This window comes from Esox lucius, chromosome 11 (genome assembly GCF_011004845.1).
Source record: "Esox lucius isolate fEsoLuc1 chromosome 11, fEsoLuc1.pri, whole genome shotgun sequence".
Lineage (NCBI taxonomy): Eukaryota > Metazoa > Chordata > Actinopteri > Esociformes > Esocidae > Esox > Esox lucius.
The window spans coordinates 8,202,601-8,224,341 of record NC_047579.1 but is presented as its reverse complement, the minus strand read 5'-3'; the positions used below and the strand labels follow the sequence as shown (position 1 = coordinate 8,224,341).

General features: G+C 40.6%; 1 protein-coding gene across 1 annotated transcript in view; it reads right to left on the bottom strand.

The window, feature by feature from the left end:
- Nucleotides 1-186, bottom strand: part of LOC114840363 (zinc finger protein 501-like) — a 13,332-nt gene extending 13,146 nt beyond the window's left edge. Inside the window, exon 1 of the mRNA XM_029123560.2 lies at nt 111-186. Within this exon, the coding sequence (XP_028979393.2) occupies nt 111-113 (3 nt within the window). The 5' untranslated portion in view covers nt 114-186. The remainder of the gene's footprint in view (nt 1-110) is intronic.
- Nucleotides 187-21,741: the final 21,555 nt, after the last annotated feature.

Below are 21,741 nucleotides of genomic sequence, written 5' to 3'. Positions count from 1 at the left end.
GTAAAGTTTGTTGTAAAAAAAAATATATATTTTAGCAAGACGGAGGTGCACAGCAGGGAACGGTTACAACACAGAGTAACAAAGAAAAATACTGTTCTTTAACCACTTACCATTTTAGCGAAATGGATCTATGTTTGTATTTCACGAAAAGTTCTTAATGTCTTAAAAACTAAACCAACCGCTCCAAGATGAACTCAAGCAAATTCTTCTTCATTCGATTTTGGTGGGCACATAACATCCAACTGAAGGTGCACATACCACCACCTACTGTACTGGAGTGTGAGGCAGGTTACGGTCCTCAAGGAGGGTATATCTGCAGACCGCAGGTTGGGGGCGTAACTTAATATGGGTGTTCCTTAATATTAAGATACGCCCATTGACGGTTTCCATTGGTGTGTGATGTTTTTGACTTAGTGTATGCGTTTATGAAGGAAAATTACAGGGTCTATGACGAAGATTTCAGTAAGTACTTCCATGTGACGACCTCTAGCTATATATTTAGGGATAGATAAAGTGTTCACTAAGATCGCTTATCTACTAAATTCTTTGAATTTGAGATTCGAATAGCTTGCCAGTGACAGAACACAGACAATCCTTATAGCTATGTTTAAAGATAGCTAGCTATGCGATGAGGTAGGGTAGTTGTTTGCCAGCTCTAGTCAATTAGGGAACTTTATAACTAACTAAAGATGCACCTATCACAATATGCAAGCAGGCAAGATCCATTTATTTTTTAGCTTCATATACACTATGTTGTCTTTATTTAGAAATGTAAACCAAATAATTTCTCATGGCGATCTTCTATGCTCTGGTGTACAAAGTAAAAAGTTGAAGTATTTGGCTGTGTTCACCAGTTTTGGGAAGTTGCTAAGGATGAGCTAAATTACCTAAACAGAGTTTATAACTTTACTTTGTACACCTCTACTTCTATGATTGTTGTGATCTTTCATTTTCAGTTGTTGACCTAGGGGATGCTGTTGCCTAGGTAAATGCCAACATAGGCCTATTCTGAGACTGGGTACAAGTCCTCACCCATGAATGATGAGGAAATACAGGGTGTTGTGCAGATGCTCAGAGAGGACTCAACTCCAGAGGAAGAACAAGAAGCTCTCTACTCATTCATGTTTTTGTTTAATAATTTTGAAGACACTGAAACATTAATGGATGAAATAGACAAAAGAGGACTTTTGAGCTTCTCTGTTAATTATTTGACCTATTAGTCTTTAAACCATCATCTATTGCTGGTTTCCACACAACAAAAATTACAAGATCCAGAAAACCCAATATAGTTTGACGAGACAAAGAGACAAGAAACATCAGTTGTTTAGCAAGTGTAAACTGGACAGTGTTTTAGAAGTGTTCACCTGGCCATACAACATGATAGGATGAAACCAAAGCCTACAGAATCTGGGCAAAGCTGAATACACCATACATAAAGAAACAGTTTTGTCAGTGTTAGAATGTAATGTTTTGAATATTTGATTGGGTGAGTAAATGTTTAAATTGTCTAACTGGCAGATAATTTAAGTTTGTATTTTTAGGTTATATCATTAACTTCATGCTTTTGGACTACATTAATTGACATTCTGTCTGTTAATTTTTAGTACAAGGGTTAAATTAGACCTCAGATAATCAATTCCAACACATGTAACACTTATATTCCTCCCAATAATGTTAAGTCCATAACCACGTCATCACTCTATTATTAAAAATATGCTTGTTCCAGGCACCCCTGGAAAAAAATAAAAATTCTATAAACAGATGTTGACTTGACCTCTACATGATTCAAATTGAAACTTGCCACTTTTCTGCAACAGGCTATAGAAAATTCAACACTTCCAGTTTCAACTTTCTGAAACATTGTTGTTAAATTGAACAGCGCAAGTCAAAGGAAGGAGAAAACATCACAAGATTTGCATGAAAACTGGTCTGATCTACTCAGTAGAACCCACAGGTCTCAGCAAAGGACCTACAGAACAGTTTAGCTGAAACTCAAGTTGTTGCTCACAGGTCCACCGCACAATGTACCTTACACAGCATGTTCACATTTGTGAAATATGTTGAATCTATGGAAAATGCATAGATGGTAATAATGTATAAACTTGTGCAAAAGGGAGGCCTGTTTCCCCTTGTAACATGTTGAGCTCAGCTACAACTATATTGTAACTGTAGTAAGCAGCATTCTAAACTAATGATGGCTCTCTACTGTATCATATATAACCAAGCAATGGCTACTCAAAGTTAAACTGAGCATGGCAGGCATAGTGAGTATGACATTGCATGTGCATGTATACATGTGTCTGTAATATAACTGCACTCAGCAGCTTTCTAAACCAGAAGTGTCTCATGGTAACCAAAGTGTCTCATTGTAACTGTAACCAAACATTTAAAAGTATTTAATATCATTTTATATAATAATATATTTCAGTTGTATGTTATCAAACAATTTTAATCCTGAATGTGCTGTTTTTAAAGTTAAGTGAATGGGTTAAATAAGTTATTCTTATTTAGTTATTCATCAAATACATTCTTACATTTCAGAAGTTCATGCTGTGTGCTGCCCTCTACTGGTCAGAGTTAATAATTCAGGGAAGCACTCTCTTCAGTAGAACTCTGACAGGCAAGAAAGTCATTGCTGGATTAATGTTGCAGAATGTATTTCTGGTACGCTTCTGCCTTGGAGACTATGTGCCTGTAAGTAATGTGTAAATCATTTCCAATCACTTGCATTGGTAAGGAATGTCATGTTAGAAACGTTTTTATGTTTGGTAAAACATGTGCTCTGTTAGCTAGCAGTACAGCTGTAGCTAGCTCTGCTTTAATTGTTTGTGACTTGTAGGTGAACTGTGTTTTCATACAGTAGGCCATATTGCTTGTTTTACACTTTGAGAGGAATTATGTAGTAACAGTTATATGTATGCATATGTTCATGTTTTGTGTACTGATTTATATTCTTATTCTGTAATGTTTCAGTTTTACAAAACCAAACAAGAGGAAACAACTTCAGTAAAATACAAGAAAAGTCAAGCCTTGTGTATTTATTGGAGGACTTTTGAATGTTCACTGGCTGTCTAGCTTTGCACAAGAGATCGCATTGTAAGGGCAGCACATTGAAACAAAATACAATAAAATGGTATTGGACCTAGTTTTATACAGTGGGGAGAACAAATTTGATACACTGCGATTTTGCAGTTTTTCCACTTACAAAGCATGTAGAAGTCTAATTTTTAATCATAGGTACTCTTCAACTGTGAGTGGCAGAATATGAAACAAAAATCCAGAAAATCACATTATGATTTTAAAGTAATTAATTAGCATTTTATTGCATGACATAAGTATTTGATACATCAGAAAAGCAGAACTTAATACTTGGTACAGAAACCTTTGTTTGCAATTACAGAGATCATATGTTTCCTGTAGTTCTTGACCAGGTTTGCACACACTGCAGCAGGGATTTTGGCCCACTCCATATAGACCTTCTCCTGATCATTCAGGTTTCGGGGCTGTCGCAGGGCAATATAGACTTTCAGCTTCTTCCAAAGACTTTCTATTGGGTTCAGGTCTGGAGACTGGCTAGGCCACTCCAGGACCTTGAGATGCTTCTTACGGAGCCACTCCTTAGTTGCCCTGGCTGTGTGTTTTGGGTCGTTGTCATGCTGGAAGACCCAGCCAGGACCCATCTTCAAAACTCTTACTGAGGGAAGGAGGTTGTTGGCCAAGATCTCACGATACATGGCCCCATCCATCCTTCCCTCAATACGGTACAGTCGTCCTGTCCCCTTTGCAGAAAAGCATCCCCAAAGAATGATGTTTCCACCTCCATGCTTCACGGTTGGGATGGTGTTCTTGGGGTTGTACTCATCCTTCTTCTCTAAACACGGCAAGTAGAGTTAAGGTGAGATCTTGCATGGAGCCCCAGACCGAGGGAGATTGACCATCATCTTGAACTTCTTCCATTTTCTAATAATTGCGCCAACAGTTGTTGCCTTCTCACCAAGCTGCTTGCCTATTGTCCTGTAGCCCATCCCAGCCTTGTGCAGGTCTACAATTTTATCCCTGATGTCCTTACACAGCTCTCTGGTCTTGGCCATTGTGGAGAGGTTGGATTCTGTTTGATTGAGTTTGTGGACAGGTGTCTTTTATACAGGTAACGAGTTCAAACAGGTGCAGTTAGTTAATACAGGTAATGAACAAGCGGCTGAAATGGGTTTTCTCAGAAGGGTGGCTTTCTTCTCCCTTAGGGATAGGGTGAGAAGCTCAGCCATCCGTGAGGAACTTGGAGTAGAGCCACTGCTCCTTTGTATCGAAAGGAGCCAGTTGAGGTGGTTCGGGCATCTGGTAAGGATGCCCCCAGGACGTCTCCCTAGGGAGGCGTTCCAGGCACGTCCAGCTGGGAGGAGACCTCGGGGTAGGCCCAGGACTAGGTGGAGAGATTATATTTTGACACTGGCCTGGGAACGCCTCGGGATACCCCAGTCCGAGCTGGCAAATGTGGCTTGTGAAACTGAATTTTGGGGTCCCCTGCTGGAGCTGCTGCCCCTGCGACCCGATACTGGATAAGCGGATGAAGATGAGAGATGAGAGAGTGGAACAGGAGGACAGAGGACAGGAGGACAGACAGGAGGTCTGTGAGAGCCGGAATTTTTACTGGTTGGTAGGTGATCAAATACTTATTTCATGCAATAAAATGCAAATTAACTATTTAAAAATCATACAATGTGATTTTCTGGATTTTTGTACAGATCTCTACATGCTTTGTAAGTAGGAAAACCTGCAAAATCGTTAGTGTATCAAATACTTGTTCTCCCCACTGTAGCTATTACTTAATGCAGTTGGTTGTCTTTAAAATAATAATGCATTGATCACCAAAGCATCTCCCTAACAATTGCTCCAAATCAGAGTGACCCAAAGCAAAAACAAATGTACATTTATATCAGCTTGGCCCCTGCTCTGACCAAAGGGCCATTTTGATTGACCAGCAAGCGTAACAATGCAAATAGTTGGTTGATGCTGCCTGAGACGGTCAGAGGGATGACTGTGTCAAACAGCTTGTGCTCCTTTACTCTCTGAATCATTCTTTTAACATGCCCCCTTAGCCTGGCATTGGATAGGGTAACCCTAACCTCATCCGCTGGCATCTGTGGCGCCTCAGCAGAAAAGCTGGCTGACAGAACTCACATGGAACAAGATCATCCACTAGGTAGCCCTCATCCATTATAAAGGCCATGATCAGGGATAAGTAAGGAAGCGATTCCTGGCTGCCTAACAATCTCTTGTCACTCACAGAACCAGCCTACAAAGAGGATACAAAAGTGACAGCTCCATGTGGTGACATTCCCAACATGCCCTTGAAGGTACAGTGCAACTTGTAAGAAGAAAACACCTCATTCTGCCGGAGTATGGAAGATGGTGTTTGGCAGCAAAGGTCAGTGCAGTTGATCAAAATGTTGGTGTCTGGATTATCATTGAACTCAGGTGGCATGATGGCTTTGATGTTCTCCTTAGGGATCCATATCCATACTGACCCAAGCAGGAAGTAGAGAAAGTTGGTCCAATAGATGATTATCTGGCTCTCTTTTGACTGGTGGATGTTAAAAAAAACATCCGACCAAGCGAACAAGAAAAACAAATTGATTGGTGGGAGTGACTCAACAAAATAAACTGTTTTAGTACAATATATTCCCCTTGCATTGGGTGAAGTCCATAACACAAATAAAGTGAAGAATAATAGATTTTAACACAAGGAAAAATAACAGTATGATAAATATTCCATATAAAGTACTGTATTCAATGGAGTTGTCACTTACTGCATTTTGTTAAGGAACACTTATCTTGGAAGTGTTTGCACTGGTGACTCTTAACTTGGTGTCTGCTGACCTCAGTCAAATCCCAGTATGTCACCAGGAGGGTGTAGGTTGCAAATCTACAGAAGGAAACCGACCGTGAGTATTTGCTTCAATGAAGACCAAATGGCTTTGAATGGCATTGAGCTGTCTGCTTACTTGAACTTCACTCATTACTATGATTGCCCATCTTCTATAGGTGTCAAGAAGCACTAGACTTGACCTATTTATTAGGATCCCCATTAGCTGATGCAACAAATGCATCCGCTACTCTTCCTGGGGTCCACACATAACACAAAAAAAAGCACAATCATACACTGAAATAACTAATTCTCATGTATTACAAATATACATATACATTCACCTAAAGGATTATTAGGAACACCATACTAATACTGTGTTTGACCCCCTTGATTCAACAAGGTGCTGAAAGCATTCTTTAGAAACGTTGGCCCATATTGATAGGACCGCATCCTGCATTGATGGAGATTTGTGGGATGCACATCCAGGGCACGAAGCTCCCGTTCCACCACATCCCAAAGATGCTCTATTGGGTTGAGATCTGGTGACTGTGGGGGCCATTTCAGTACAGTGAACTCATTGTCATGTTCAAGAAACCAATTTGAAATGATTCGAGCTTTGTGACATGGTGCATTATCCTGCTGGAAGTAGCCATCAGAGGATGGGTACATGGTGGTCATAAAGGGATGGACATGGTCAGAAACAATGCTCAGGTAGGCCGTGGCATTTAAACAATGCCCAAATGGCACTAAGGGACCTAAAGTGTGCCAAGAAAACATCTCCCACACCATTACACCACCACCAAATGCTGACTCTACCATCTGAACGTCTCAACAGAAATCAAGACTCATCAGACCAGGCAACATTCTTCCAATCTTCAACTGTCCAATTTTGGTGAGCTTGTGCAAATTGTAGCCTCTTTTTCCTATTTGTATTAGAGATGAGTGGTACCCGGTGGGGTCTTCTGCTGTTGTAGCCCATCAGCCTCAAGGTTGTGCGTGTTGTGGCTTCACAAATGCTTTGCTGCATACCTTGGTTGTAACGAGTGGTTATTTCAGTCAAAGTTGCTCTTCTATCAGCTTGAATCAGTCGGCCCATTCTCCTCTGAGCTCTAGCATCAACAAGGCATTTTCGCCCACCGAACTGAAATACTCAGACTGGCCCGTCTGGCACCAACAACCATGCCATGCTCAAAATTGCTTAAATCACCTTTCTTTCCCATTGTGACATTCAGTTTGGAGTTCAGGAGATTGTCTTGACCAGGACCACACCCCTAAATGCATTGAAGCAACTGCCATGTGATTGGTTGATTAGATAATTGCATTAATGAGAAATTGAACAGGTGTTCCTAATAATCCTTTAGGTGAGTGTACAGGTGCTGGTCATAAAATTAGAATATCATCAAAAAGTAGATTTATTTCAGTAATTCCATTCAAAAAGTGAAACTTGTATATTATATTCATTCATTACACACAGACTGATAATTTCAAATGTTTATTTCTTTAAATTGTGATGATTATAACTGACAACTAATGAAAATCCCAAATTCAGTATCTCTGAAAATTTGAATATTACTTAAGACCAATACAAAAAAAATATTTTTAGAAATGTTGGCCAACTGAAAAGTATGAACATGAAAAGTATGAGCATGTACAGCACTCAATACTTAGTTGGGGCTCCTTTTGCCTGAATAACTGCAGCAATGCAGTGTGGCATGGAGTGGATCAGTCTGTGGCACTGCTCAGGTGTTATGAGAGCCCAGGTTGCTCTGATAGTGGCCTTCAGCTCTTCTGTATTGTTGGGTCTGGCGTATCGCATCTTCCTCTTCACATTACCCCATAGATTTTCTATAGAGTTATGGTCAGACGAGTTTGCTGGCCAATTAAGAACAGCGATACCATGGTCCTTAAACCAGGTACTGGTAGCTTTGGCACTGTGTGCAGGTGCCAAGTCCTGTTGGAAAATGAAATCTGCATCTCCATAAAGTTGGTCAGCAGCAGGAAGCAAGAAGTGCTCTTAAACTTCCTGGTAGACGGCTGTGTTGACCTTGGACCTTAGAAAACACAGGTGATGGTGTATATGGCAGAGATAGTAGAGATGATTCTTGGGTTGAGTTGGGTGGAGGATGTGAGACTGTTGAGTGTTCTGACTCCGCAGCATTGTTAAGCAGCTTACAGACTGTGAGATCAGATAGGGGTGAGTTGTTGGTGGAGATGGTGTTGTTGGAGAGGATAGGTGTGGTGAACTCAGCGTTGAGGGTGATAGGTAAGCATGAGACAGGTCTGCGTGATGGGTGTCTAGTGGAAGGAACAGTTGAACATGTGTTGTATTGTCAGCAGTGTGATGTTGAAAAGGAAAGGTTGTATGGGAAGGTGAGAGGGGAGGGGAGGAGTTGGGATTTAGTGGGATTGCTGAGGGGGTGTGAAGGGAATTGGGGTGGTGGCAAGGGCTGTGTCTCAATTTCTTAGGGAGCCCGGCCTGAACAGAAGGGTATGATGTAGCTAGGCCGTGGACGGCCTCACGCTCCGGCACAGTAGGTGGCAGTATATACACCTTTTTGTATGGTTGCGATCCGCCCACAAATTACAAGAAGAAGAAACAATGCACGAGTACATCCTGGAACAGTTGGTTTATTTTTCAAGACATCGTGACGTTTTTGTAAAAGACAAACATAAATCAATTTCGCTAAAATGGTAAGTGATTAAAGAGGCTTTGTTTAAGTTTGATAAAAATATTCAATGCTTTGTTATCTTTCTGCCTCCAACTTGCTAAAATATCGTTTTTAGTCCAACTATCTTTACAGCTTTCATTTGTGTTTCTGTTCATGGTAGTTTTGTGAGAACGTGTTTTTCTTAATGTTAAGCAGGGAATGAAACGGCATAATTTCCGTCAAGGACAATAGAACACATTCAAATTCACACGCGCCTGTAAAACGGCCTAAGAACGCCAGCTGATCTTGCGCGAGACCATAGCAAATGAATCAAAACGAACCTTCGCTGATGTAGCTTTAAGCTCAATTGAACGCGCACTCTCGATTCTCATTGATGCGACTTGTTTCCTTGTTGAGGGGACAGTTTAACTTACATATTTCACTCGTCTTCGTAGCGAAAAGCCTTATTTTAACCGTTTGGCTGCGGTTCATTCGATTTTTTAAGACCGGTTGATCGCGTGGGAAAGCACTGTCTGCAGTCTTCGGTTGGTTATTTGTTTTAAGTGTATAAATAACTTGTTAGCAAAATCGGTCATATATCACATTTATTATTTGACGAATGTTTTCTAAAGTGTAAGGATAATAATTCATCCATCATTGCTTTGACATTTTTATTTTATAAATGATTTACAATGTGCTCTTATTTTAACTATAAAGTCAAATTAGAATAAGTCCATATTCTTGCCTGCCAAACTCAGTAGTGCCACAAACTATTTGAAGCTTGGGGGGAGGGGCATTTTCCTGCCTGCCGAAATTATAAAAAATGGTGTTTGTCAGGCAAGAGTATGGTCCTACCCTAATTTGACTTTATAATTGCAATACGAGCACACAAATATAATGTAGGCTAAACTGTCCTCTCAACAACCTTTCCAAAGATTCAACATTTTGGGGATTTGCGTTTCATGACTGAATGGTGCTCCAATCATATCTTATTTAAATAAAATGGTTGAGGTAAACCTACGGTGCTTTAAAAGATTGACTACTAGCTAGAATGGTATTTTGACATAGAACAATTGGCTGGAATTACCCTTCGTTCACACAAGCGGTTTAATCGCTTGCCGTTCCGCTAGGAGGCAGCTGACGTTATCCCGCCTTTTCTGTTTTGACCAATCCGTTACTTTAAGCTGAGATGAGTAGCCTATTCAAGGAAAAAAGCGGGCCCAACATAAACAAAACAGTAGTAATCGCCGTTTGTTTAAATGAAACTCACTAAAAGAAAACAAGGCATTTTTGAGCAGATGTCTCTGCTACAGCCTACTACCAATTCAAGAGAACAATGACAGCCCAGCAGAAACGGCCCATAAATGAAAATGGGTGCATGCCATTTGTTTTAAAAACAAATGGCATGCAGGTTGCTAGTACCTTGTTTTGGTTAATACCAAATGCTAGCACTACTAACCATAAAATGCCCGGATGTGTACTTGATCCGACTCTTTTATCGAGGATGCATGGGTTGGTGACTTGTTCAGCGAGAACACATCTGATATCCCAGATTTCCTATCAAGATGACAGGAAAGGAAAAGCATACGGTATTGCGCAATAGCCATCTCAATCTAGGTAGGTGCGTTCTCTGTCCTCGTGTTCTTGCAAGACCATACTCTCAAGGACACTTGGCAAGAACGTTCTTCTGAAGGATGCAAGAACGTTCTTCTGAAGGATACAAGTATGTTCTTGGCGTACTTGGAATTGATAAACGGCCATGGGCTCTGTGCACAAGCGTAGTGACGAACTTCCGCTGTAGCCATAAGTCTGCATATCAGTTTCAGGTTTGCTTGAGGCGATCACCCGCGTTGCCCAAAATGTCAGTTTTTAGTAGATGTCGCCAAGACCTGCCTAAAATAAGCATCAGTGATGTCCATCGAATCGTTGTTGCCTGGTCCCCTGCTCCAACAAGCAAGCGGAACAAGGGATTCAAACTCTACGTATCGAGTCATCTGCATAACTACAAGGGTAAGAAGTTTGTGTTGTGCCCACCGGCAAGCGACTAAGCTAGTTAGCGACGTGTAGTATAGAAACTTGTTTTTCTTAATTTTAAATGCCAGCTGTCTGTTATCATTTATATTTCTGCCCCTTTCAGTTTCTAATAAAGATCAAGACACAGGGGAAGTCGTGGTTAGGGCATTGTGCTACAGCTCCATGAGGAAAGCTGAGAAACCTCAGTTTGACTGTATGGTGAAGTTAGGATTGATAAATTAAAGTCCAGGTTCAGCCAACAGTTATAAGCTTGTTACTTTAATAACCCGGCATTCCTAAAGTTCCTGGGGATTTAGCTAAGTCATTTACGTATAATAACTCTAAAATCTAAAACTTCTAGACAGTAGGCAGGTAAGTTTACCTAGCCAATCCCCATCCGGCGTTCTTATTCAAGTTTTCCTCAACTCAGTCATTCATTTAAGATGCAGTTTTGTGTTTAAGGTATTACGCTACCATGTTTCAAAGCAAAACGATTATGGATCTTGATCTAATGCAGTTGGCATATTAATCAACTTACTCTAACCCAACGTACAGAAATACATGACATTTGGTCTGTGATTATAGAATATTACGTATAGAAAATATTGTAAAAACAAGAATGGTTAAACAGTGACCAAGCTAAGTATTTACTATGACATTTTACTTATGCAGGTGGTACTGAAAGATTCCAGTTCTGTAGAGCTGTTTCATCACAGCTGAACATGTGTTGCTGGAGCAGCATTATGCAACCACTGTGTCGCATTGCTGTTCCAGTCAGCACATTACTTTCAGCCGAAGGTGCTAATGGTCCCTCCTGTACTGAAGAAGGACAGCAGTGGCACAAGCCCAGAACTTTGGTATGTTTGCACTATAATTATAGAGCTGTTGGCTATATTTTCTAAATATATTTATCTTCTAACAGTATTCTGCATAACTTGATTGGGTATATAGCCATGCCCCATGGGTAAGATGGCTTTCTACTAAGCCAAAGTGTAGAGCAACAACCGATAGTGTAAGGTAAAACCTGAATATTGTCAATTTATTACAATATGTTGCATGTTTGAAGTAAAATACCTGTGTGGATATGCCACTTTCCACTAGCTCATTCAGAATGCTGCTGCTAGAATGTTAACCAGGACCAAGAAAACAGAGCACATCATTTTGGTTCTTAAATCTTTGCATTGGCTTCCAGTCAGTTACAGAATAGATGAAAAATAAAATAAAAAGAAAAGTGGTGCTTTTTGTCTATAAATCACTGAATGGTTTAGGACCCGAATATGAAGAATATAAACCGAGCAGGGCTCTTAGCAGGGCTCTCTAGTGCCCAGAGTCCAAACCAACCATGGAGAAGCTGCGTTTAGCACTTGTGATGTACAAAACTGGAATAAACTACCAGAAGATCTTAGACGGCCCCAAACGTATCAATTTTTAAATCCAGGCAGTATACAAAATCTGTATACTAGTATTTCATGATTTTCTTTTTTCCCCCTTTTGATTAAATGTACTATGACCCATCAATTATACAAACGAGTATTCTGCTTTTGAAGAAAAAACTATTGAACCGAAATCAGTCAAATGTTTACTCAAGGGTCCTCTATTATGAACTTATTTGTAATGGTGTGGCGCTGTTCATGATGTGCAACATATTGTGGCCATGAAAAGGCAGGGAAAATGTATGGTATGATAATTGTGGTTGTTTAAATATTGCGGTATATTGCTAATCAGTATATTGTTACCTCCCTAGGTGACAGAGGCGTATAAAGATTTCTCTACAGCAGAGGCGACGATGATCTGTAGCATGGGCATCAGCTGTGAAATTCCCCTGGTTGACTCTGCCCGTGGCAAGGTTCAAGCCATATGTCCATTGTCCTACCATCAACCAACAATAGCAAAGAGAGACCTGTCCTTCCATGCGGCCCCAGCACGTCCATCTGTGCCTCTTCAGGATTACCGCCTACAGCTATCCAGTTGCATGTTTGTCTGTGCTGAACCACAACAGCTACACCACAGGAGTCCAGATGTCACCTGAGACATGGTGCACAAATTTGAATGTGCTACCGGAGCTCAAAGTTCATGTACTGAACGGCATCAGCTAAGGAGGCATAGATTGACTGCCTCACGTTTCAAGGAGATCTGCCAGGTTCGAGGGAACTCTTATGGTCTGACCAGATACTGCAAAGGACCCGTCAGATGGCAGCTGTGAAGAAGGGGCTTGAATTAGAGGGAGATGATATCTGGGAATATTGCCAAATGAAAAGGGTAACCACTACCCCTGTGGATTTGTAATTCACCCTGATGCTCCCTGGCTGGGGGCGTCTCCACACGGGTTAGTCTTTGACCCTTCAGAGCCATGACAGTTTGGGCTGATTGAGATGAAGTGCCCGAATGTTAAAAGCTATGTGGCCTGCCGATATCTCCAAATGAATTCAGGCAAATTGAAACTAAAACAAACGCATGCTTACTACTGGCAAGTACAGGGGCAGATGCTAACAACCGGAATTTGTTGGTGTGATTTTGTAGTCTCAGCTGAGGAAGACGTACTAATTCAAAGGATTAACAGAGGGGGATGTATTCCGAGAGAAAGTAGACAGGTTTTATTTTTGTCAACTTGCACAAATATCAAATGCTTAAGGATGGAGAAAATCAAATATTCTGTGTTCTTTAATGGTAAGTTTTTATTATTGAGATTTTATGCTAAATGTCAATGGCAGATGTTTTTCATGATTCTCACCAAGTAAACACAATGTTTGGGTGCTGTGAGCACCCCAAGAAAAAGCCATTTATTACCATTGTACTCAAGAGGCAGACTTCTCTAGCACTACAGATAAGAGGGACTCTTTTTGGGGTGAACTGCCCCTTTAACAACTGTAAAGAACTGTAAAAAAGTCAAAAGACAGGATATTAAAGGCAATTTACAAAATTATTTTATTTTATGAATTCTGTATGTTTAACAGAACAATAGTAATCAAATCAAATTCCTCAGAAAAGATATAGCTACAATATCAGACTTCACATCTCCATTTCTTGATGGGAGGTCAATTTTGGTAATTTGAGAGGAGGAAAGCGACAGTGAAGTTGGTTTATGCTTCCTACAATGGAGAGAGAGAGAGAGAGAGCGGTATCAAAGTTTTTCCTTAACTCTTCTGATCATCCTCTCGACATGCACCCTCAAACGGGCAATGGTCTGCGTCTTCAGAACATCCACCTCTGACATTTGGGCCCTCTTGGAGAGAAAGGCAGGACGATGAACAGTCCATGGTACAAGAATCCCTTGTCAACCATGATGGCCATGTCAGGTGTTAAGTGGTGTAATCCCTGACTGATGAAACACCTTGTTACTCATGGAACCCTCAGAGTGCTACTACAAAACTCAGGGCTCCGTGGGGGGGCATGCCCACCATGGCCATAAAGGTGCAGTGGGACTTGTATGTGAAGAAAACTTCGCTCTGAAGGAGCATGGATGAAGGTGTTTGACACCGTAGCTCTGTACAGTCGAGGAATAATTGTGTGTCACTGTAGCTGCCATCAAAGTTTGGAAGATGGGCCTTCACAGCTGCGGGAGACATCCATATACAGACCGAGCCCAGTAAGCTGTAGAGGAAGTTGGCCCAGGTCACGATGATTCAGCTGACTGTTGCTCGGTGGAAGTTAAATCTATGACCTAACTCCCTCTGGTTACAGCCAGTGGACAGATGGAAGAGTAAGAACTCATTTATTGGCAGCAGTTTCGGGGGGGTCTTGGAGTGTTAGTTCAAAACCACCCTTTTAATGCTTAGGTGTCTGTGTTTTGGGGAGGGGGGTGGGTACACAGTTTGCCTGGTTAAAGAGCTTTCAGTTGTTGTGCTAGTGGCATAGGTTCTTTGCTCTGAAGACCCTAACTACTCTGAAAAAAATTATAAACATCTTTGAGCTGAACTCAAAGATCTTAGACTTTATGTACACAAAAGGCCTATTTCTCTCATATTGTTCACAAATCTGTCTAAATCTGTGTTAGTGAGGACTTCTCCTTTGCCGAGAGAATCCATCCACCTCACAGGTGTGGCATATCAAGATGCTGATTAGTCAGCATGATTATTGCACAGGTGTGCCTTAGGCTGGCCAAAATAAAAGGCCACTGTCATTAGTAACTATGAGCATACTGACCTGTTTGAAGTAGTGCCACTTCCAACCGTCGATGCTGGAACAATGAACACAGACTTTTCACATGGGGTTACATTATATGGTCCCTTTCCATAATTATGGAACCCAAAATGAACAACATAAACAGCTAAACCAATCAAAATAGAATCTGGGCTATCAATCGCGTTAGATGCATTGACATGAATCAGAAAATCGTTGATGGCTGTCTAGCAAACATGAAACCATAATTGTGCTAGTTGGAACAATAATATTTGCACTTTGACCAGTTTGCACAAGCCTAAATCTATCTAAAACGCAATATAATTGCTTCTTCTGAGAAACGTTCGGTTATGCATAAGGTTTAGTCAAACAACCTTCAAAGCATTCTTTTTTTTAACATTTTGCAGAGAACACCATGTTGTAAAACAATTTTCCAGCAAGAAATGGAATCAATGAGTGTCTGCTCTGACACAACTTGGCTCGTCAGTTTATTGTCTCAACCAACGACTTCGGAGAAATATTCCTAAAACGCTCATACAAATAGAATAAACAAGAACATCAAATTATTTTCTACGTAGTATTATTGTTTCTCCGTCATCATCAATCTAGTAACTTAAACATATTTCCTTGATGAGTCAACTAGCTAAATGAGGCAATGTTACTTGTCAAGTAGAAAGGTATCCAACTCTGCATCACTGTTCACACAAACTTCAGCTCTCGCCATGAAAAGTAACTTTTACCCACTTTTGTCTTATGCTTCTGTATATTTTCGTTTCTGGAGGGTTCGGTGTAGGCTACATGATCCCAAACAAAGTTTGTCATAGACCTTCACCTAACACACCTTCAAGGAAGTGCACGCCTACAAACGTCTCGGCCTTGGGATAGCGTCAGTCCTGACACCCTTGGATATTTTAAATGTTAAATGCTGCATAAGGCACCTTTAAGTCTTATATTTAGGGGGCGTGAGCTGGTGACGGGTGGTGCTGGCACTGTCACTCCTAACGGTTTGTTTCTGGTATCGCTTCAGCTAACTCCAGTCACTGACAAGTAACGTTATAATCAAGTGACATCCAAATCAACGTAACCATATGATCATAACCTAATTTATGTAAAAATCTAATATATAATCTGCAAGTCTCTACTTATGTTTTACAGTTTATATTAGTCTCGACAAAATCTATAGTTGCAAAATAACCACATTTATATATACAAAAAACGCTGAAGAATTGTAAGCAGTTGAGTTTTGTTGTAGATTTTCTGGTTAACTTGTCTCAAGTGTAAGCTGGTAACGTAACGGTGGCTGGCTACCAACCGCCGCCTAGCATCCGCTAGCAACGCAGAGTAGCATATTGGTACAGTAGCATTTGGCCTAGCTTCTTAGCCTTTGCTAACCTGGTAACTGGACTGGCTTTGTTTCAGCAACCAGGCACCTAAGGTGCACCCACGCCCCACCTCTTTGCCCATTTTTGGTTATCCGGGAGTTAGGCTGAGTGACGCGCTGCCAAGATGGCCACGGCCTTCTCCACCAAAAATTTGCTTCAAAACAGGTCCTCAGACACCTATGGATGACGTCACGGTTACTACGTCCATAATTGTCTTTACAGTCTTTGAAAGGAATATGGTTCATCCGAGTGCCTTCTCTAATTATTTTGGAAAGAAAATGTCATATCACAGATATAGTATTACCATATATCCCGTTTATTTATTAAATGCTTCCATAAATACTGAGTGATGTAAGCTAACCTGTGAGCAATTTGAATGTTTGCATGCAAATTCTCCCTACACGCTAGCTAATATTGCTGAAGTTGGTCGATTGTGTTTACCATTGTGAAAAAGCCTACTGAGAATGCCAGCTTTGTGGTTACTGCTGTTACTATTTTATCGATATTATAACTAAATCATTGATTTTGCCTGAGTGTGATAAACATCCTGATATAAAATAAGCACTGCAGAGACGAGCATTCCGGAATAATTTTATCAGTCCAGTCTGTTTAATGGCTTGCAACCATGAAAGCCTGCATTTAGCTTCAAAGGGAGGTTTTGACAACAATATTCTATAAAAATGAAGGCCATCTTTTTTTGCATTCCTATTCTGACATCCAACAGCACAACAATCTATTTTTCCCTTAAGTTTAGCCTCCATGATGAAACTGGCCTCAATGAGGAACACAACAATATAAGTTTCATCCGGAAAAATGACAGAGGGATACAGTGAGCGTCAGGTTGCTTCCATCCTGAACATTTCTTAGACAGCAGTTCATAAGAACAAGGTCAAGCAACAGACATTGGGGAAAACAAAGCTACAGACTGGCAGAGGGCCAAAACAGCTGTCCACTTACAGAGTTGACCGTCAACTCATTTGAATTTCACTCAACAACCGTAGGATGACCTCAAGTGACCTATAAAAAGAATGGTAAACAGCAGCTGGGGTGAAGTGCACAGCAAGGACGGTTTGAAACAGGCTCCCTGGGGCAGGGCTGAAGTCATGCGAAGCAAGGCTGAAGTTTACAAAAGACCATAAGGATTGGACTGTAGAGGAATGGAGTAAGCAGCTTTGCCCAACACCTGGTTGTCTAATGGTTAGACGGAGACCTGGTGGGACCTACAAGCCACAGTTTCTCGCACCCACTGTGAATTTTGGTGGAGGATCGGTGATGATCTGGGGAGGCTTCAGCAAGGCTTTGTCTTTGTGAAGGACGCATGAATCAAGCAAAGTACAAGTTTATCCTGGAAGAACCCCTGCTTCCTTCTGCTCTGACGATGTTCCCCAACTCTGAGAATTGTTTTTTCCAGCAGGACAATGCTCCATGCCACACAGCCAGGTCAATCAAGTGGTGGATGGAGGACCACCAGATCAAGACCCTGTCATGGCCAGCCCAATCTCCAAACTTGAACCCCATTGAAAACCGAATTTGATCAAGAGGAAGATGGATGGTCACCATCAAAAGCCATCAAACAAAGCCGAGCTACTTGGATTTTTGTGCCAGGAGTGGCATAAAATCACCCAACAGCAATGTGACAGACTGGTGGAGAGCATGCCAAGACCCATGAACGCTGTGATTAAAAAATCAGGGTTATTCCACCAAATATTGCTTTCTGAACTCTTCCTAAGTTAAAAAAATAGTGTTTTGTTGTTGAAAAATGAATATGAATTAGTTTTTGCATTATTTGAGGTTTTTGGTTATTGTGACCAATTATTTTCAACAAATAAATACTCAATATGACAATATTTTTTTTGGAAATTTGGGCGTAATGTTGTCACTAGTTTATAGAATAAAACAGACATTTTCATTTTTCTTAAACACATATCAATAGTAAAACCAGAGGAACTGATAATTTTGCAGTGGTCTCGTAATTCTTTCCAGAGCAGAAAGTGAAAAGTATTTTCCTTCCATTCTGGGGTCAAGTTAAGGAAAATGCGTAGACCACAGGTCTGTTATGATCGTGATTGTTTTTGTGTCCCGTCCATTGTGATTATATTTTATTTCCAACAAACATGTTCATCAGTCTTGTATGGCTCTGATTTGGTCTTTATTTTAACAGAGGGAGGACAAACCCAGCCTGCTGCTCTCCTTCTACACTGAGCCCAAACAGTTGTTACTGGATTCTGAATGTGAAATTGAAGCTCATGGGGCATTAGGAGATTCAGAGATGACATCCGTGAAACTGGAAGACAAAAGACACATGCTGGGACTGAATGTTACCATTAAAGATGAAGAGGAGAAGAATGTGGTTATCATTAACAATGAAGAGGACTTACTTAATCAAGGTAAGAACTGGTTTAATGTTGTCATTGTCAATGTAGTAATTTTTTGTTTTTACCAATGAAAGGGTAGATGTCTGTCAGTATTCTCCATATTGTTATACTTATTTTTTGTTGTCTCAAAAACCAAAAAATACAGAATATTTTAAAGATGTTCTCCTGTCTAGGGTGTACGTTTGAGCCTTGTCTCTGCGCATCGATGACAATTTGCTGGGAAGACCCACGGGAAATTTAAATTGTCCAGCAAATTACAGAGAGAGGGAGGTCTCATTGCGCTCTAGCGGCTCCTTGTGGTGGCTCTGCCATTTCAAATTCTGCCATAGGTAGCCAGATAAGTGAACATGCCGTCACATGTTTCATCCCCAAACAGCACTAAAATAAATGAAAATAACAAGCTCGAAGGTACAATTCAACTCAAAAGATAACACAATGGACAAAATGCTTCTCAAATCTTCTCAAAAATTTGAATAAAGTGTAAAGGTTCATTTTCTTCTGTAATTGTTATCAGAAAGTGACACCTAAACATCCAGTACATCAAAATATTAAAATAAAAAATTTGTAATACAGAAATGTCGACCTGAGAAGAACAATAATAAATATTTATAATTACCAATGAGAATGACCGTTTTCCCTCACCGTTATTCACAGGCAAAATCTGAAATATCTGCATAGCAACAACACCATTTCCAATCAAAGATTGGGCTTGTAAGTAATGTTTGACAAAACAATTTTACTACCGGATGGAATTGCCTCGCAGGCCTTAATTTGCCCAGCCCTGTCCTAAATTGTCATCTGGGAATGCAGATACCCAAATGTGGGCCTCGTCAATCACTGAGCCCTTGGACCTAGATTCTCTACAGAGTGTATTAAACAAATTGTCCAGGTTTCTCTTGGCCTCCAGACTGTGTCTGGGACTTGAGAGAAAACATGTCAATGGCATCATTAAATGTATCTATTTGAAACTTTTCTCTTCCATCAAACAACATCCTACTCTCCACTCTGATCAGGAAATGTTTTTTGTTTCTCCAATGGTTATGATGTCTGCATGCGTAGCTAATTCCAGCAATACTTACAAAATCACATAACGTTTCAAGTGCCTTAACTGCAGTATTAAGGTCTATAGCACTTGGCTGTGGAATAATGCTAGTTGATTTAATCTTGATAATTTTGTGTCCCAAAATGTGTCCATAAATCATTTCTGATGTCTATCACAGATGGGATTCCTGAAGTGGTGACGCTTGGAAGGAAACAACAGGAAGAATACAATGATAAGAAGTCTCACCACTGTCCAAAGAAAATCCAATCTCTATCACTGTTAAAAAGACACATTAACATACATACAGGTGAGAAGCCTTTCTGCTGTCCTGACTGTGGGAAGTGTTTCAATAGATCATCTGATTTTACTAAACATCAGAGAGTGCACACAGGTGAGAGGCCTTACTCTTGTTCTGACTGTGGGAAGAGTTTCTTTCAAATAGATGCCCTTAAATGTCACCAGCGCATACATACTGGAGAGAAGCCTTACTCCTGTTCTGACTGTGGGAAGTGTTTTATAAGATCATCTGATCTTACTATTCATATAAGACTGCACACGGGTGAGAAGCCTTACTCCTGCTCTGACTGTGGGAAGTGTTTTATAAGATCATCTGATCTTACTATTCATATTAGACTGCACACAGGTGAGAAGCCTTACTCCTGTTCTGAATGTGGGAAGAGTTTCTCTCAATTAGGTAACCTTAAAATTCACCAGCGCATACATACTGGAGAGAAGCCTTACTCCTGTGCTGACTGTGGGAAGTGTTTCATTAAATCCTATGCACTTATTAGGCATCAGAGAATGCACACTGGTGAGATGCTTTACTCCTGTTCGGACTGTGGGAAGTGTTTCACTAGTTCATCTGGTCTTACTGGCCATCAGAGACTGCACACAGGTGAGAAGCCTTACTCATGTTCTGACTGTGGTAGGAGTTTCTCTCGATTAGATAACCTTAAAGGTCACCAGCGCATACATACAGGAGAGAAGCCTTACTCCTGTTCTGACTGTGGGAGGAGTTTCTCTCGATTAGGTTGTCTTAAAACTCACCAGCGCATACATAGTGGAGAGAAGCCGTACTCCTGTTCTGACTGTGGGAAGTATTTCACTAGTTCATCTGGCCTTATTGGCCATCAGAGACTGCACACAGGTGAGAAGCCTTACTCCTGTTCTGACTGTGGGAAGTGTTTCACTAGTTCATCTGGTCTTACTGGCCATCAGAGATTGCACACAGGTGTGAAGCCTTACTCCTGTTCTGACTGTGGGAGGAGTTTCTCTCAATTAGGTCACCTAAAAGCTCACCAGCGCATACATACTGGACAATAATACTGAAAATTTGACACTGTATATTCATTTTGACATTTGACAGAGTAGATAAGCAAGTGTTTTACAACATCAAGCAGTTCTTTTGTGGTAATTTCCACAACAGACAGTTGAAGATATGTCTTGATAGAATATGGGCATGAGAAACATAACATAACACAAAGTACTGACTTACTCTGAACAAAGTATAATAGATGGGATGTGGGTCCCACATGTGACCGTCATATACTAGATGAATAGACCCATGGACCGTAGGTTGGGACATACCATTGTGAGAAAGCCTGTCTTTACCTGATGATAACATGTATTTTAGTTCTGTTCTCTTGTTTGAGGAGTGGTACTTTGTTATCTTGTGCTGTATCAGAAACAGTTGGTATCCACTATTGAAGGGCCCCACACAACCTGATAAGCGTGTGTGGAGCCAAGAACTCAAGAAGGGAAACCATACCAGGCCATATAAGGTTAGGATATAGAATACACTTATGTGAGTGGAAGATAGACAGATATTGGGGGAGATGTGCTGGAAAATAATGGACAGTATAATGGTTGGCTATGATCACTGACCACCTCCTATGTGTCCTGGCATAAAAGACTGTGTTAACTTTATGGTTATTGGAGAACATGTAAGAACTATGGAAGATCAACATCATCTTTTAAATAAAGATTCTCCCCTGACTACCGGTTGCATACATTTTGTTCATGGATCAAAAGTGGACTGAATCTAACAGTCTGATTGCCCAGGTTACCGCCACCCCATCACAGGACACTAAATGTTCATTGTAAATTATCTTTTCAAGATACACTGAACACAATTATAAACGCAACACTTTTGTTTTTGCCCCCATTTATTATGAGCTGAACTCAAAGATCAAAGACTTTCTTTATGTACACAAAAGGCCTATTTCTCTCAAATATTGTTTCTAAATCTGTGTTAGTGGTCACTTCTACTTTGCAGAGAGAATCCATCCACCTCACA